The following is a 17,500-nucleotide window of genomic DNA, read 5'->3' on the forward strand; positions in this document are numbered from 1 at the left end:
GTGAATAGATGGATGGATGGAGTTTTGTGTTGTATCTCGTCTGTCTTGTGTGGTTGTTTGTCTGTCTGTCTGTTCAATTATCAAGTGTTTTGTTTGTCTATCTATGTCTTTATCTGTATTTGGGATCTACTAATCAATTTTGTCTGTTAATCTGTCTACTTTTTATTTCCTTAACTGTAATCTATCTATCTTTATATCTATCTATCTGTCTATCTATTTATATATCTATTTATTAATCTCTATATATTTTTCCATTTAAACATCTACCTTTCTACCTGCTCTGTTTTCTTATGTCCATTATTTTGTCTATCTCTCCATCTGCTTATCTATCTAGCTATCACCATATTATAATCTATCTCTGTTTTCATCTTTCTATCTATCTATCTATCCATCTACCTATCTAGCTATCTTTATGCATATTCATCTATCAACCCATGTATATAATCCTTCAACATATACACTTCCCTGCACAATCACCTACCCATCTTCCTTCCTTCTTTCCTTCCTTCCTTCCTTCCTTCTTTCCTTCTTTCCTTCATTTCTTGCTTTCTTCTTTCCTTCCTTTCTTCCTTCCTTCCTTCCTTTTTTCCTTTCATCCTTCCTTCATTTCTTTCCTTCCTTCCTTCTTTCCTTTCATCCTTCCTTCCTTTCATCCTTCCTTCCTTTCTTGCTTTATTCTTTCCTTCCTTCCTTCCTTCCTTCCTTCCTTCCTTTCTTCTTTCCTTCTTTCCTTCCTTCCTTCCTTCCTTCCTTCCTTCCTTCCTTCTATCCTTTCATCCTTCCTTTCTTCTTTCCTTTCATCCTTCCTTCTTTCCTTCTTTCCTTCCTTCATTCCTTCCTTCCTTTCTTCCTTCCTTCCTTCCTTCCTTCCTCATAACCTCGAACCAAAACTCACCTATCCTTCCTCTCTCTCCAGGTGCCGAGGTCCGCTACACACTAACGGAGGAGCATAAGGAACAGGGGGTCTTCACCGTCAATCCCTCCACCGGCGTCATCTCCCTTACGGCGCCGCTGGACTATGAGATGCAGGATAAGGTGAGAGGGCGAGGCTTTGGCACGGGGGGAAGATAACAACGAAGAGAGGGTATGGGTGTATTGGATAGCCTGGAGAGGTAGTCTAGTGCGCCATATGACTCTTGTAGTAGGGGAAAGAGGAGGATATGGAGAAGGTGGATAAAGGGATAGGTTTGAAGGGGAAGATAAAGTGAAAGAAATGGGAGGAAATAGGAGGTGTGTGTTGGATAGAGTGGAGTGTAAGGTTGTCTGGTACACGAAATGGGTCTAGTAGTAGTAGTAGTAGTAGTAGTAGTAGTAGTAGTGAGAGAGAGAGAGAGAGAGAGAGAGAGAGAGAGAGAGAGAGAGAGAGAGAGAGAAATTAGAACCACATATCACTCAGAAATATAAGAGAGAGAGAGAGAGAAATTAGAACCACATATCACTCAGAAATATAAGAGAGAGAGAGCAAGAGAGAGAGAGAGAGAGAGAGAGAGAGAGAGAGAGAGAGAGAGAGAGAGAGAGAGAGAGAGAGAGAGAGAGAGAGAGAGAGAGATTCATTAAGTTGTTTAGCGTGTGTTTTCAATTAGTTTAGTTTCCCTTTCCCTCACGGCCCGTTTTTCATCATTTCTCCTCCCCTTGCCTATCACGAGAGAGAGAGAGAGAGAGAGAGAGAGAGAGAGAGAGAGAGAGAGATTCCTCCCCTCTGTTATGCTTTATTTCATCTCTTCTTCTTTCTCCTCTTCTTAATTTGCCTGGTCATCCTCCTCCTCTTCCTCCTCCTCTTCCTCCTCTTCTTTATTTGATTTTACTCCTCCTCCATCTTCCTCCTCCTCCTCCTCCTCCTCCTCTTCTTCCTTTAATTTCCTCCTCCTCTTCCTCCTCCTCCTTCTCCTTCTTCTTCTTCTGCTCCTGTCTCTTTCCTCCTCTTCCTCTTCCTCCTCTTCCTCTTCTTGTTTTAATTCTCCTACACTTTTTCCTCCTCCTTTTCTTTTTACTCTCCTCCTCCTCCTCCTCCTCCTCCTCCTCCTTTAATAAAATCTTCAAAGTCACAGGAAGATTTTAAGTTTTTTTTTTTTTCTTTGTTTTTCATACTTGTTTTTTCATGTTTTTTCACCTTCGTTTCATTTTTTATTTTTTGTATGTAAGGAAAAATAAGGAAAGAAAATGTGTGTGTGTGTGTGTGTGTGTGTGTGTGTGTGTGTGTGTGTGTGTGTGTGTGTAAGGCGTTGCAATAACCTCAGACACTGCTTTTCTCTCTCTCTCTCTCTCTCTCTCTCTCTCTCTCTCTCTCTCTCTCTCTCTCTCTCTCTCTCTCTCTGTTTCCTTTTCTATATGTTTGTTTGTTCGTTTGTTTGTTTCACGTCCACCTTCGATACTGTCCTGCGTGTCCGTCTGTCTGTCTGTCTGTCTGTGTTAATCTGTATCGTAATTACCGTCCTGTTTGTTAGTTAGTATGTGTGTATGTGTGTGTCTGTTTGTCTGTCTGTTTGTATATCTACTTCTCTGTCTGTCTGTGTTTGTCTTGTAGCCCTTGAGCTCCACCCTTACTATAAAAAAAATACAACCTTCACTACATCAATCCAACCCACCCTTACTACTACTACTACTACTACTACTACTACTAACACAACAACTACTACTATTACTACCCCTTACTCACCCCCCAGTACCCCCCACGCACCTACTAACTCCCCCTCCTACTCTTCCCCCTTCCCCCAGCATGAGTTCGTGGTGGTGGGTGAGGGCGGGGGAGCGGCAGCCCACGCGTTGGTCCGGGTCTTGGTAGCGGACGTGAACGACAACCCTCCTGTATTTGTACGACCCCGCCCCCACGTCACTGTGATAGAGGAGGACGACCGTGACCTCCCGCTTCCCCTGGCCAAGGTAAGGACGAGGAGGAGGACGAGGAGGAGAAGGAGAAGGAGGAGAAGGAGGAGGATAAAGGTTAGGAGAATGAGTGTATATATGATAATGAGGAATAGGAGAATGACGAGAAAGGTGAGATGGAAAGAAGGAGAAAGGAGAAGAGAGGAGGAGGAGGAGGAGGAGGGGAAGGAGGAAGAAGATGAAATGTGAAAATGAGAAGGAAAATAAATGAGATGATGAGGAAGAGGAGGAGGAAGAGAAGAACGACTGGGAGGAGATGAGAATGAAAAGGAGGAGGAGGAGGAGGAGGAGGAAGATGATGAAATGTGTGTGCTTAAGAGAGAGAGAGAGAGAGAGAGAGAGAGAATCTGGAGGAACATTTATCTACTTTCCGCTTATTTTACTCCTCCCGTCACACACAGATGCTAACACACACACACACACACACACACACACACACACACACACACACACACACACACACACACACACACTCTTCTTCGTCTTCTTCATCTTCTTCTTCTTCTTTTTCTCTTCCTTTTGCTTTCCTTTTCTTCCTCTTTACAATATCTTTCTTCTTCCTCCTCTCTATCCTCCTCCTCCTCCTCCTTCTCCTCCTCCTTCTCCTCCTCCTTCCTTTCATTATTATTTATTATTTTCATTATTATTATTTTTCATTATTTTCTTGAGTAAACTTCTGCAGAATTTTTTTTATATCTTTTTTTTTCTTCATTATCTCATATTTGTGGGTTATTTTCTTTCTTTCTTTTTCTTTCTTTCTTTCTTTCCATGCGTAAGGTTTTTCTTTCTCTTCTGCTTCTTTTTCTTTTCCTTTCACTCAGTTATTTAGGTCGTATATTCTCATCCTCTATTACTACTACTACTACTACTACTACTACTACTACTACTACCACCACCACCACTACTACTACTACTACTACTACTACTACTACTACTATTTCTACAGGTGGAGGCCCGGGATGTGGACGAGGTGGACGCGGGGCACTTGCTCTACACGCTGGCTGGTGACGGAGTGGATGGTTACACCCCAGACGAGGCCTTCTTCGGCGTTGACCCCCGCAGCGGCACCGTCCTGCAAATGAGGGTGTGTGTGTGTGTGTGTGTGTGTGTGTGTGTGTGTGTGTGTGTGTGTGTGTGTGTGTGTGTGTGTGTGGGTGGGTTGAGGGTTGATTGGTGCTTTGCGTGTGTGGGGAGGGAGGGAGAGGGGAGTGTGTGTGTGTGTTTGTGTGTGTGTGTGTGTTTATTTTTTGGTTGGTTTTGTTATTTATAGTTTTTTTTTTTTTAGGTTTTGTGTGGAGATTTATCTCGTCCATGCACACACACACACACACACACACACACACACACACACACACACACACACACACACACACACACACACACACACACACACACACACACACACACACACACTCTTGGGTAACTGAATTTTCGTTTTTACATTCTTATCTGATCCTATTTTGTAATAATAATAATAATAATAATAATAATAATAATAATAATAATAATAATAAAACAAGAACAAGAAGAACAAGAAGAACAAGAAATAGAAGAAGTAGTAATTGCAGTAAAGAAGAAGAAGAAGAAGAAGAAGAAGAAGAAAAGAAGAAAAAGAACAACAACAACAACAACAACAACAACAACAACAACAACAACAACAACAACAACAAGAGAAGAAGAAAAGAACAACAACAAAAAAAAGAACTAGAAGAAAAAAAGGAAAAAGAAAAAAAAGAAAAATTCCGTTCAAACTTTCATTCAATTTTCTTCACCTCGAACATTTTTTTTCACTTTTCTTCTCTTCCTCATCTCATTTTATACCCCCTCCTCCCCTCCTCTCTCTCTCTCTCTCTCTCTCTCTCTCTCTCTCTCTCTCTCTCTCTCTCTCTCTCTCTCTCTCTCTCTCTCTCTCTCTCTCTCTCTCTCTCTCTCTCTCTCTCTCTCTCTCTCTCTCTCTCATACATGAAATTATGAAAACATTAATATCATCATTCATTCTCCTCCTCCTCCTCCTCCTCCTCTTCATCCTCCTCTTCTTCTTCCCCTCCTCCTCCTCTTTCTTCTTCCTCCTTCTTCAAATCCTTCTCTTTCACCTTCGCTTGAACCTTAACCTCCTCCTCCTCCTCCTCCACCTCCTCCTCCTCCTCCTCCTCCTTCTCCTTCTTCCTTCCTCCTTCTCCTCCTTCTTCCTTCCTTTCTCTTCTCCCTTCTTCTCCTCCTCTTTCTCTTCCTCTTTCATTTCCTTAACCTCAACAACCTCCTCTTCTTCATTCTTCCACCTCCACCTCCTCCTCCTCCTCCTCCTCCTCTTCCATTTCACCGTCTCTCTCTCCTCCACGCCACTAAATTAAGAAGCAGCTGCGTTAGGAAGCTCTTCATTATTATTTTCGGAGAGTAAACTTCTGCAGCAGTCTTTTTTTTTATATTTTTTTATTCATAGTTTTTATTTTTTTCTTCATTTCATATTTGGGTAATTTTTCTTTTCTGTTTTGTTTTGTTTTTTTCTTCTCACGCTCAAGTTTTTTTTTCTTTGTTCCTCTTCTTTTTTTTCTTCTTTGTTGTCGTTTTCTTGTTTTCATCTATTTTTTGTCTTTGTTTTCTTTATCTTTTCTTCTTTTTTTTCTTTGTTAAGGATATGGTTCCTTTTTTTCTTTCTTTTTTTTCTCCTTATTTTTTCTCGCTTGGTTGCATGAAAAGGAAATGAGTTTGTATATATTTTAGTTGGTCTGTGTGTGTGTGTGTGTGTGTGTGTGTGTGTGTGTGTGTGTGTGTGTGTGTGTGTGTGTGTTTTCTGTTTTTTTCTTTTTTTTTTTTTTCTTTTTTTTACTGTTTTTTTTCTTTTTCTTTTTTTGTTTTTGTTTTTGTTTTTTTGTTTTTTCTGTTTTTCTGTTTCTTTTTTCCTTCCTTGTTTTTATTTGTTTTTTTCTGTTTATTGTTTTTTTTTCTGTTTTTTTCTGTTTTTTTTGTGTGTGTTTTTTCCCGAATAAGTGATGATGTTATATTTTGCATGAAGTCTAGATAACACTGTTCCGTGACGCTGTTGTTCTTCATGTACGTAAATGCATTCGTTCATTAAACTTTATGACCTCAAACACACACACACACACACACACACACACACACACACACACACACACACACACACACACACACACCTCGTCTCATCTCAAATATGATTCCCCATACGACCCAACTTTTTCAAGCCGACTATTTTATTATTTTTTTTATAACACGTTCATGGAGAAAAGAAAAGATCTCATAAGTAATAACGCATTAGATTACTCTCTCTCTCTCTCTCTCTCTCTCTCTCTCTCTCTCTCTCTCTCTCTCTCTCTCTCTCTCTCTCTCTCTCTCTCTCTCTCTCTCTCTCTCTCTCTCTCTCTCTCTCTCTCTCTCTCTTTTTCTGCCTCGCGTTCTCTCGTTCCCACACTCGTTTTCAAGCTTTCATTCTCTATCCCTCTCTCTCGTTCTCTCCTCAAACCCGTTTCCATGTTTTCTTGCAGGCTTTGGACAGAGACCCACCAGGCGGACGAGGCATTTGGCGGCTAACAGTAACAGTGAGGGACGGACAGATGTCATCCCCGAGCGCTTGGGACGAGACAAACCCGAATCCAGAACAACCTTTTGGCCCGAACCGCTTCAGGAGGGAGACTGGTGCAGGTTATGAGCGGGTGGGGGATGGAAGCGAAGAAATGGTGATGGGAACGAGAGGGTCAGTGTTTGGAGATATGGATAAGAGTAAAGTTGTTGGTGATGGAATTTGGATGAAGGGGGAAAGTTGGGTTAGTGAAAGGAATGGTAGTAGTAATCATAGCAGTAGGATTAGTGGTAGTAGTAGCAGTAGTAGTAACAGTCACCTCGAAAACATTGATAATCTACCCTGGTTTACTACTACTACTACTACTACTATTTCTACTTCTACTGTGACCATGGAGAACAGCAGAAGGATAAAAAGAACGCTTGGAGAAAAGAACAAGAACCGACAAGCAATATATCCTCTCGGCCGTGAAGAACAAGGGATCAGGAACCTCCAGCATTCAGGGTCGGTTGTTGAGAGAAGAGTTCGATCCCCTCCACCGGGAATCAACGCGCTGAAGTTGTGATGGAGGACGAGGCGGCGGCGGAGGAGGGGGAAGAGAAGACCAAGAACGGAGAAGAGGGGAAGAGAAGAGGAGGAAACAGGAGGAGGGGGAGAACAGATACCACTTCTACCTCCTCTTCCTCCTCCACCTCCTCTTCCTCCATGCTTAAAGATGCTGAGTGTTACTTCAAAAAGGGTGATTCCTACGTCTAATTCAGAGATGCTGCACAGTCTCATCTCCCAGACTACCAACACCACCGCCGCCGTCAACACCAACACAACACCACCACCCCTTCAAGAAACAACACCACTTCAACTCCAACGCCAGAACGGAACCATCACCTCTCCTCTCCCTCCTCCCACTCCTCCCCCTCCTCCTCCGCGAATCAGGGAGAGAAAGAAGAGGCTGGAGAATGGAAGAAGAAAAGATGAACTCAGTGAAATGGATTTGCTTGGGTTACGGAAGGTCGCTGGGGACGGGAGAGAGAAAAGTAGGAGTTTGAGGACGAGAGTGGTGGTGGAGACGGAAGGTCGTTACCCCGCGCGCCCCGAAGCAAAGAAGAGGAGCGCCGTAACCGTTGTCTGGGAGCAGCGCGGGAAACGAGAGGTGAGTCACATCTCCTCAAACACCAGCGGCGGGATTTTTCTCTCCTCTTCCTCCTCCTCTTCCTCGTTTTCTGCCGCCGATTCAAGAGGACACAGATTTCCCAGTACCACTTCGGCCACTGGGGAAAAACCGGAGGAAAGAGGAGTAAGCGGAGAAGGAGGAGGAAGGAGGAAAAGCGGGCGTCCCATTCACGATATTTTCAATGCATCGCCGAGTCTGCAGCGCCGCCTAATCTCCTCCCTCAGCGCCGGCAGGGATGAGACACGCCTCGTGGGACCGACATCGAAGTCCACACCGAACACGCATCGAAATCTTGTTCTCTTCCCTTCCCTCGCGTCCACTTCGCCTCCCAGCGTGATTTCTTCGGCTCCTCGCGAGATACACGCTCGAGATTCTTCCTTCCGGGGCAAATATGAGCTTCGAGGAACGTCAGGGGGAGGGTATCACCGGGAATTCACCCCCACGAGTACTCGGAAAGGAGAGGAAGAGGCTGAGGAGAGAGCGAAAGCGTATAGGAGATTGAACCCAGAAGACCAGCCGACCGATACGTGGGGAGAATACACACACACTCGTACTCCTTCCATCTCTTCGAAGTCTTCCTTAACCTCCTCCTTCTACCGTTCCTCCCTCTCCTATTCCCCTTACCAAGCCGCCTCCTCTTCCTCTCATCGTTCTTCCTTCTCCTCCTTCCCTTACCAAGCCTTCTCTTCTTCCTCCTACTCCTCCTCCTCTTCCTCCCATCGTTCTCCCTTCTCCTCCTTCCCTTACCAAGCCATCTCTTCCTCCTCCTCCTCCCACCATCCCTCTTCTTCCTCCTCACCGTCTTCGGCCATCTCTTCAAGAACGCCGTCGCCTGGAACAGAGAAACCTCATCACTCAACCGCAATTCACGACCCTGGGAACATAAGACGCTTCGCAAACCTCCCTTCGAAGTCTCCCGTCACCCGAAGAGACGAAAAGGATCTTGGGACCTCGATCTCAAGACACACATTGAACCTGTCTTCGAAGTCTCTCGCAAGTCACGCAAGAGAGGAAACAGATCTTGGGACTTCGATATTACGACAATCTTCAGACCTTTCTTCGAAGTCTCCCGGCAGCCGAAGAGACGAAAAGGATCTTGAGACTTCGATCTTAAGACAATCTTTAGACCTTTCTTCAAATGACCCTTCGAAGTCACTCGCCCACCGAAGAAAGGGAAAGGCTCTTGAAACCTCGAACTCAAAACACTCTTCAGACCTCCCTTCGAAGTCTCCCGGCCGACGAAGAGAAGGAAAGAATCTTGAAACCTCGAACTTAAGACACTCTTCAGACATACCTTCGAAGTCTCACGCCCACCGAACAGCGGAAAGAGACCTTGAAACATCGAACTCAAAACACTCATTAGACCTCCCATCGAAGTCTCCCGCCCACTTCAGAGACGAAAGGGCTCTTGAAACCTCGAATTCAAAACACTCCTTAGACCTCCCTTCGAAGTCTCCCACCCAATTCAGAGACGAAAGGGCTCTTGAAACCTCGAATTCAAAACACTCCTCAGACCTCCCTTCGAAGTCTCCCGCCCACCTCAGAGACGAAAGGGCTCTTGAAACCTCGAACTCAAAACACTCCTTAGACCTCCCTTCGAAGTCTCCCGCCCACCTCAGAGACGAAAGGGCTCTTGAAACCTCGAATTCAAAACACTCCTTAGACCTCCCTTCGAAGTCTCCCGCCCACTTCAAAGACGAAAGGGCTCTTGAAAACTCGAATTCAAAACACTCCTTAGACCTCCCTTCGAAGTCTCCCGCCCACTTCAGAGACGAAAGGGCTCTTGAAACCTTAAACTCAAAACACTCCTTAGACCTCCCTTCGAAGTCTCCCGGCCACACAAGAGCGGAAAGAGACCTTGCAACCTCTCTCTTCTCCTTGGACAGCTTCACCGATGACCACCTTGGGGGTATTGGGGAAGAGGAGGAAAACGAGGATGACGAAAGGGCTCTTGAAACCTCGAACTCAAAACATTCTTCAGACCTCCCTTCGAAGTCTCCCGGGCAACGAAGAGAGGGAAAGAATCTTGAAACCTGGAACTCAAGACGTTTTTCAGACCTCTCTTCGAAGTCTCCCGGCAGCCGAAGAGACGAAAAGGATCTTGGGACTTCTATCTTAAGACAATCTTTAGACCTCCCTTTGAAGTCTCCCGGGCACACAAGAGCGGAAAGAGACCTTGCAACCTCTCTCTTCCTCTTGGACAGCCTCACCGATGACCACCTTGGGGGTATCAGGAAAGAGGAAGACGACGAGGATGACGATACCGAGTACGGGGAATGCGTCTACCACACCCCACCCTCGTTTTCTACAACCTCCCAACTCCACCAATCCACCACCACGGAGGGAGGTGGAGTGGTCGTGCAGCATGTGGTGAGGACGACGGTGGTGGTGGTGGTGAAGGACATCAACGACAACGCTCCGGCCTTCCCCAACACGACGATATATGGACGAGTGGAAGAAAACGGAGCTGCGAGTGAGTATTTTAGGGGAGTCTTTGTTAATTGGTGAGGGAGAGGGAATGGGGGTTACTCTCTCTCTCTCTCTCTCTCTCTCTCTCTCTCTCTCTCTCTCTCTCTCTCTCTCTCTCTCTCTCTCTCTCTCTATGATGATATATGGACGAATGGAAGAAAACGGAGCTGCGAGTGAGTATTTTAGGGGAGTCTTTGTTAATTGGAGGAAGGGAGGGATGGGGAGAGAGAGAGAGAGAGAGAGGGGGGGGGGAAATGGGGGTTACTCTTTCTATCTATCTATCTATCTATCTATTGTTATTACTATTTACTCGTCGCATAATAAGAAAACTAAAAAGCAAAAAAAAAAAATAGTATGTTTGGGATTAATAAAGACACTGATTGAGGTCACATTAGGTAGGAATTATTGATATTGCCTTCATTACCGGTTTCCTCTCTCTCTCTCTCTCTCTCTCTCTCTCTCTCTCTCTCTGAAACCCTAATTAAGCCAGTGTCAATATATTTGTTTTTATCATTATTTATTATTATTATTATTATCATTAAGCGAATATTCGGAAGGAAGGGTGGTGGTGGTGGTGGTGGTGGTGGTGATGGTGGTGATAGTGTGTACGTGTGTATGTGTGTTTGTGTGGTGGGGAATTGGAAAAAGAGAGACAGACAGACAAACAAAGACAGACAGACAGACACACAGACAGACAGATACACAGACAAGCAGAAAGACAGAGAGACAGAAAGACAGACAGACAGACAGACAGACAGACAGACAGACAGACAAAGACAGACAGACAGACACACAGACAGACAGATACACAGACAAGCAGAAAGACAGAGAGACAGAAAGACAGACAGACAGACAGACAGACACACAGACAGACAGACATATATACAGACAGACAGACACATAATTTTCACTCATTTCACAGGTAACGAATTTTTCGTCATTAGCCTTCGCCTCTACTTACCTGTAACGTACGGTAATTTTTTTTTTTATTAGGCGAAGAGAGATGGAATTTGAACCTATTTACGTGTTCTTGTAGAGGTTTTGGTGGTGGTGGTAGAGTGTTTGTGTGGTTGCGGGTGGTGTTGGTGGCTGTGTGTCTGGTTGAGGTAGTGGTAGGGGTTGTTGAATGTGTGTGTGGTTGAGATGGTGGTGGTGGTGGTTGTTGCGTGTGGTTGAGGTTGTTGGTGGTGGTGCTGGTGGAGTTTGTGTGCGTGGTTGAGATGGTGGTAGTGGTGGGTGTGTGGTTGAGATGGTGGTGGTAGGTGGATGGACACGATCGAGGTGGTAGTGGTGGTGGTGTGTGGTTGAGATGGTGGTGGTAGTGGGTAGGTGCGTGTGGTTGAGATGGTGGTGGTTGTGTGTCTGGTTGAGGTGGTAGTGATGGGTGGGTGGGTATGGTTGAGTTGGTAGTGGTAGTGGTTGTGTTTGTGGTTGAGATGGTGGTGGTGGGTGGGTGAGTGGGTATGGTTGAGATGGTGGTGATGGTAGTTGTGTGTGGTTGAGGTTGTTGGTGGGTGGGTGTGTATGGTTGAGGTCGTAGTGGTAGTGGTGGTGGTTGTATGTGAGTGTGGTTGAGATATTGGTGGTGTGTGTGTGTCTGGCTGTGGTGGTATGTGTGGTTGAGGAGGATGGTGGTGGTGGCGGTTGCGCTGTGTGCTTTAATAGTCTTTTCATAACATAAGTACTTCAAACCTCCCTCACGTACCGAAGCAGGAGTTTGCATCTATTAAAACCGACCCCTTCGATTTAATTTGCAGGAACAGCGAATTATCATTATATTTACAGCAAAAGAAACAGCTCAAGGGCAACAAAAAAAAGAGTAAAAATCAAAATCCCGCTAATCGCTTTTCCTACAGAGACGAAAGTTATGAGCGGGCAAGAGAGAGGTCAGTGTCGGGAGAGGTGTCTTGCTTAACGTCATCCTTGCTTTTATTTTCTCTATTTTCTCTGTTTATTCATCCGTTTCCCGTCCCATAAAAACATTCATTTGCTTATTAACTTTTCCGGTCCACGCATTCAATATCAATTCACTTCACCGTTGACATAACAAAGCACATTCATAAATTATTTTCCCGAGCGGATTTTCGCGATAGTAGTTATAATTTGGTGCCTATATTTTATTTTTCTGTGGCCAGCGTGTGGAAAATTGGATTGGGCGCAGCGTTGTCAAATTGTCGTACTGTGAACATTGCAGTTTTCATTTTTTAGGCGCCAAGACTGTCGTAACCTCATAAATAGCGATAGAAAATTAAAGTTATCGTTGAAACTGTTAAATGTTGATGGTTTTCTCAGACACTTCGAAAATGCAATACGATAATTTCCAGCGTTGTCAAATTGTCGTACTGTGAACATTGCAGTTTTCATTTTTTAGGCGCCAAGACTGTCGTAACCTCATAAATAGCGATAGAAAATTAAAGTTATCGTTGAAACTGTTAAATGTTGATGGTTTTCTCTCAGACACTTCGAAAATGCAATGCGCTGAGTACGATAATTTCCTGCGTTGTCAAATTGTCGCGCTTTGAACATTGCATTTATAATTTTTACGCGCGAAGACTATCGTAACCACACAAATAAGGATGTGAAATTAAAGTTATAGTTGGAGCTTAAATATTGGTGGCGTTCGCTCGTTTTTGCTTGAGTTATCCGTCAAAAACTAAGAAAACTGAGTGCGCTGAGTACGATAATTTCCAGCGTTGTCAAATTGTCGTACTCTGAACACTGCATTAATTATTTTTACGCTCCAAGACTATCGTAACTGGTTTTCTTTCTTTCATACCCACAACAACCTCTACGAAAGCCTTATCAAATGCGAGTGTCTGTGTAATCCCTGAAATGTTTGAAAATACGGGCGAAATGTCAACTTCTACGTCTGGCAGTTCTCCTCCAATCCCTCGCTGCCATGGAAGTGGAAAAAGGGTCGTACCGTTGAGAGCAGACCAGTCACAGAGCGCACAGGGGAAGGACGCGCATCGGATCTCTTAGTCAAACTCGGGTTCCCTGCTTATACTCGCTCTGATTCTGTCCTGTGTCGAGTCAAGACGGATTTTGAGGACGTGAATTATTTCCTGGGAGTTAGAGAGATTACTTATAGGAAAGGAAGGTGAGTTTGTTGAGGCGATTTTGAAGTATGAATGAACCAGTTTGAGGGTGAATTATTTCCTGGAGGAGTTAGAGAGACTACGAATATGAAAGGAAGGAGAGGAAGGTGAGTTTGTTGAGGTGATTTTGAAGTATGTATGAACCAGTTTGAGGGTGAATTATTTCCTGGAGGAGTTATAGAGACTACTTATATGAAAGGAAGGAAAGGAAGGTGAGTCTGTTGAGGTGATTTTGAAGTATGAATGAACCAGTTTGAGGGTGACTTATTTCCTGGAGGAGTTTTAGAGACTACTTATATGAAATGAAGGAAAGGAAGGTGAGTCTGTTGAGGCGATTTTGAAGTATAAATGAACCAGTTTGAGGGTGACTTATTTCCTGGAGGAGTTAGAGACTATTAATATGAAATGAAGGAGAGGAAGGTGAGTTTGTTGAGGTGATTTTGAAGTATGAATGAACCAGTTTGAGGGTGACTTATTTCCTGGGAGTTAGAGAGATTACTTATAGGAAAGGAAGGTGAGTTTGTTGAGGCGATTTTGAAGTATGAATGAACCAGTTTGAGGGTGACTTATTTCCCGGAAGAGTTAGAGAGACTACGAATATGAAAGGAAGGAAAGGAAGGTAAGTTTGTGGAGGTGATTTTGAAGTATGAATGAACCAGTTTGAGGGTGACTTATTTCCTGGAGGAGTTAGAGAGACTACGAATATGAAATGAAGGAGAGGAAGGTGAGTTTGTTGAGGCGATTTTGAAGTATGAATGAACCAGTTTGAGGGTGACTTATTTCCTGGAGGAGTTAGAGAGACTACTTGTACGAAATGAAGGAGAGGAAGGTGAGTTTGTTGAGGTGATTTTGAAGTATGAATGAACCAGTTTGAGGGTGACTTATTTCCTGGAGGAGTTAGAGACTATTAATATGAAATGAAGGGAAGGAAGGTGAGTTTGTTGAGGCGATTTTGAAGTATGAATGAACCAGTTTGAGGGTGACTTATTTCCTGGTGGAGTTAGGAGACTACGAATATGAAATGAAGGAGAGGAAGGTGAGTCTGTTGAGGTGATTTTGAAGTATGAATGAACCAGTTTGAGGGTGACTTATTTCCTGGAGGAGTTAGAGAGACTACGAATATGAAATGAAGGAGAGGGAGATGAGTTTGTTGCGGCGATTTTGAAATTTTGAAATATGAATTGAAGTTTTCTGTGATTTGTGAGAATGTACTGTTGTTGATTATGATAGAGGCAGTTGTGGACAATAACGGAGGTGATACTAGTTACATTGTTAGTGTGATAATGACGTTAGTGTAGTTAGTGGTGGAGGAGATACTTGTTATATTGTTGATAGAGGAACAGATGATGAGAAGGGGGAATAGAGAAGGGAAGATAGACAAAAGAGAAAGGAGGGGAGAAAGGGGAAAGGAAGCGAAGGGAAAAAGATGAAAAGGGAAATAGAGAGGAGAGGGGAAAGGGAGACAAAGGAGAAAGGGAAAAGGAGAGGGAGGGAAAAAGATGAAAAGGGAAATAGAGATGAGAAGGGAAAGGGAGACACAAAGGAAAATGGGGAAAGAAAGGGAAAAGGAAGAGAAAGGGACAGAAAGAGAAAGGGGGAAATAAGAGAAGGGAAAAAATGAAAAGAGGAATAGAGAAAGAAGAAAGAGAAAGGGGTCAGTGAATGATAATGAAGGTGATGGTAGTTAGCGTTCGATGATGGTTGACTCGCTAATGGTTGTAACAATGGTAATGGTAGTCACGTGATAATGGTCGTTAATGAGAGGATGGTACTACTAACGGTATGGTCTCTCTCTCTCTCTCTCTCTCTCTCTCTCTCTCTCTCTCTCTCTCTCTCTCTCTCTCACACACACACAAATTCCTCCCTTTTTTTCTCTCCCTTTCCTCCCTTTCCTTCTTTCCCTCACCTCCCCTTTCCTCCAACCCTCCCCTCCCCTTCTACCCCCCACCCCCCGCTTATCCCGCCTTCCCTCTCCTCCTCCTCCTCCCCTCCTCCCCTCTTTACCCCCTCCCTCATCTCGACCCCTTCCTATCACCTGTACGTTGCCCTCCTCCTCCTCCTCCTCCTCCTCCTGGTAAATGATGGAATAGGTAATCATTTAACATCGCCCTTTCGTATAGTAATTAATCTAGAGGAACTAATTATTAACCTGTTATTATTAGGACAGGAAGGTGATTGATGGGCCGTTCCTTGTTGTTGTTGTTGTTGTTGTTGTTAGTGAAGAACTGTTTTATCGTAGACTCGGCCAGATTATGTCACCCGTACCTCTCTCTCTCTCTCTCTCTCTCTCTCTCTCTCTCTCTCTCTCTCTCTCTCTCTCTCTCTCTCTCTCTCTCTCTCTCTCTCTCTCTCTCTCTCTCTCTCTCTCCTTCTCTCTCTTCTCTCTCTCTCCTCCTCTTCCTTCTCTCTCTTCCATTCTTCCTCCATTTTGTCTTGTTCTTCCTCTTCCTTCCTTCCTTCCTCTTCTTCCCTTCCTTCCATCATCCACTCCTCCTCTTCCTCCTCCTTCTCTTCCTCTTCCCTTCCATTTTATCTCCTTCCCTTTTCTTCCCTTCCTTCCATCATCCACTCCTCCTCCTCCTCGTCCTTCCCTACCCTCTCTCTTCCATTCTCCATTTTCTCTCTCATTCTTCCTCTTCCTTCCCTTCCTTAACCCCACCATTCACTCCTCCTCCTCCTCCTCCTCCTCTTCCATTCCCCTCCATTTTATCCCTCATTCTTCCTCCTTCTTCCCTATCCTTTCCCTTTCCTCCTCCTTCTACTCTGTTTATCACACCTACCCTTTATCCCCTCCTTCGTATCTCCAAGCCTCCCCACAGAAGTATAACAAGACAGAATCCCAATCCATTATCTCCCCTTCAAATGGCCGCTCCCTTAAGCATGTAGGCCCTATTATTAAGGCCCAGACTCCTTAATGAAGACTAGTAACAACCTCCATCGCTCCTGTATTCCCTGTCCCTGCTAAGCTTCGAAGGGGATGTCTCTCTCTCTCTCTCTCTCTCTCTCTCTTTGGTTAACCTTTCCTTCCCCCGCGTCTATGATTCAGGGGGTTTGTTGTGAGGGATCCTGTCACGGCTGGGGGGGGGGGGGGTCTGTCTGTCTGTCTGTCTGTCTGTCTGTCTCTCTGTCTCTCTCCTCTCCCTTCCCCCTCCAGGAGATTTGAGGCTAAACCTTTGTGCGTGTGAGTCCTTATCTCGTGTGTGTGTGTGTGTGTGTGTGTGTGTGTGTGTGTGTGTGTGTGTGTGTGTGTGTGTGTGTTCACCTGCATCAGCTGAGTAAATACATAAGTTTACCTGTGCGCTCTCTCTTTCATTAGCACCTCCTCCGCTCTCTTCTTCTTCCTCCTCCTCCTCCTCCTCCTCCTCCAACTCCTCCTCCTTCTTCTTTTTCTTCTGTTTCTTTCCTCCTCTTCCTCCTCCTCATCTTCTTGCTTAAATTCTCCTCCTCGTCCTCCTCCTCCTCCTCCAACTCCTCCTCCTCCTTCTTTTTCTTCTGTTTCTTTCCTCCGCTTCCTCCTCCTCCTCTTCTTGCTTAAATTCTCGTTCTCCTCCCCCTCCTCCTCCTCCTTTTCCTCCTCCTCCTCCTCCTCCAACTCCTCCTCCTCCTTCTTTTTCTTCTGTTTCTTTCCTCCTCTTCCTCCTCCTCCTCTTCTTGCTTAAAATCTCGTCCTCCTCCTCCTCCTCCTCCTCCTCTTCTTGCTTAAATTCTCGTCCTCCTCCTCCTCCTCCTCCTCCTCCTCCTCTTAGTCAGTACATCACGGGCAAACACAGGGCGCGGGGCATGTAAACTCCCGCCAAGTCACGAGCTCAAGTTTAAAGTGATAAGCGAGTGTTTTGCGAGGCGCCGAGACTTGCCCGTCCCCGCCCTGCCTGCTGACGACTTGTATTAGGCGGGAGAGAGAGAGAGAGAGAGAGAGAGAGAGAGAGAGAGAGAGAGAGAGAGAGAGAGAGAGAGAGAGTGAGAGAGAGAGAGAGAGAGAGAGAGAGAGAGAGAGAGAGAGAGAGAGAGAGAGAGAGAGAGAGAGAGATAGAGAGAGAGAGAGAGAGAGAGAGAGAGAGAGAGAGAGAGAGAGAGAGAGAGAGAGAGAGAGAGAGAGAGAGAGAGAGAGAGAGAGAGAGAGAGAGTTGATGGAAGAGGGCAAGAAGGGAGGAAAAAAGGTTAGCTTAGGGAAGAGAAAAAGGGATGACGAGGAAGAGGAAAAAGGGAGGGAGATATATTTTTTTCCATTCTCTTTTCTCCCTTTCTATATTCTCCTCCTCCTCCTCCTCCTCCTCCTCCTCTAACAACTCCTCTTCCCTATTCTCCCTCTTCCCCTCCCTCCCTCCCCACTTCTCTCCCTTA

General features: G+C 44.9%; 1 protein-coding gene across 2 annotated transcripts in view; it reads left to right on the plus strand.

Annotated features, from left to right (window-relative positions):
• Positions 1-17,500, plus strand: part of LOC127001300 (putative neural-cadherin 2) — a 72,818-nt gene that overhangs the window by 12,316 nt on the left and 43,002 nt on the right. For both annotated transcript variants that reach the window (XM_050865706.1, XM_050865707.1), the window contains exons 2-5: positions 917-1,035; positions 2,716-2,880; positions 3,830-3,967; positions 6,387-10,065. In XM_050865706.1, coding sequence (XP_050721663.1) covers positions 7,137-10,065 — 2,929 coding nt within the window. In that variant the 5' untranslated portion in view covers positions 917-1,035; positions 2,716-2,880; positions 3,830-3,967; positions 6,387-7,136. The remainder of the gene's footprint in view (positions 1-916; positions 1,036-2,715; positions 2,881-3,829; positions 3,968-6,386; positions 10,066-17,500) is intronic.

Source organism: Eriocheir sinensis, chromosome 20 (assembly GCF_024679095.1).
Source record: "Eriocheir sinensis breed Jianghai 21 chromosome 20, ASM2467909v1, whole genome shotgun sequence".
In the NCBI taxonomy this organism is placed as follows: Eukaryota; Metazoa; Arthropoda; class Malacostraca; order Decapoda; family Varunidae; genus Eriocheir; species Eriocheir sinensis.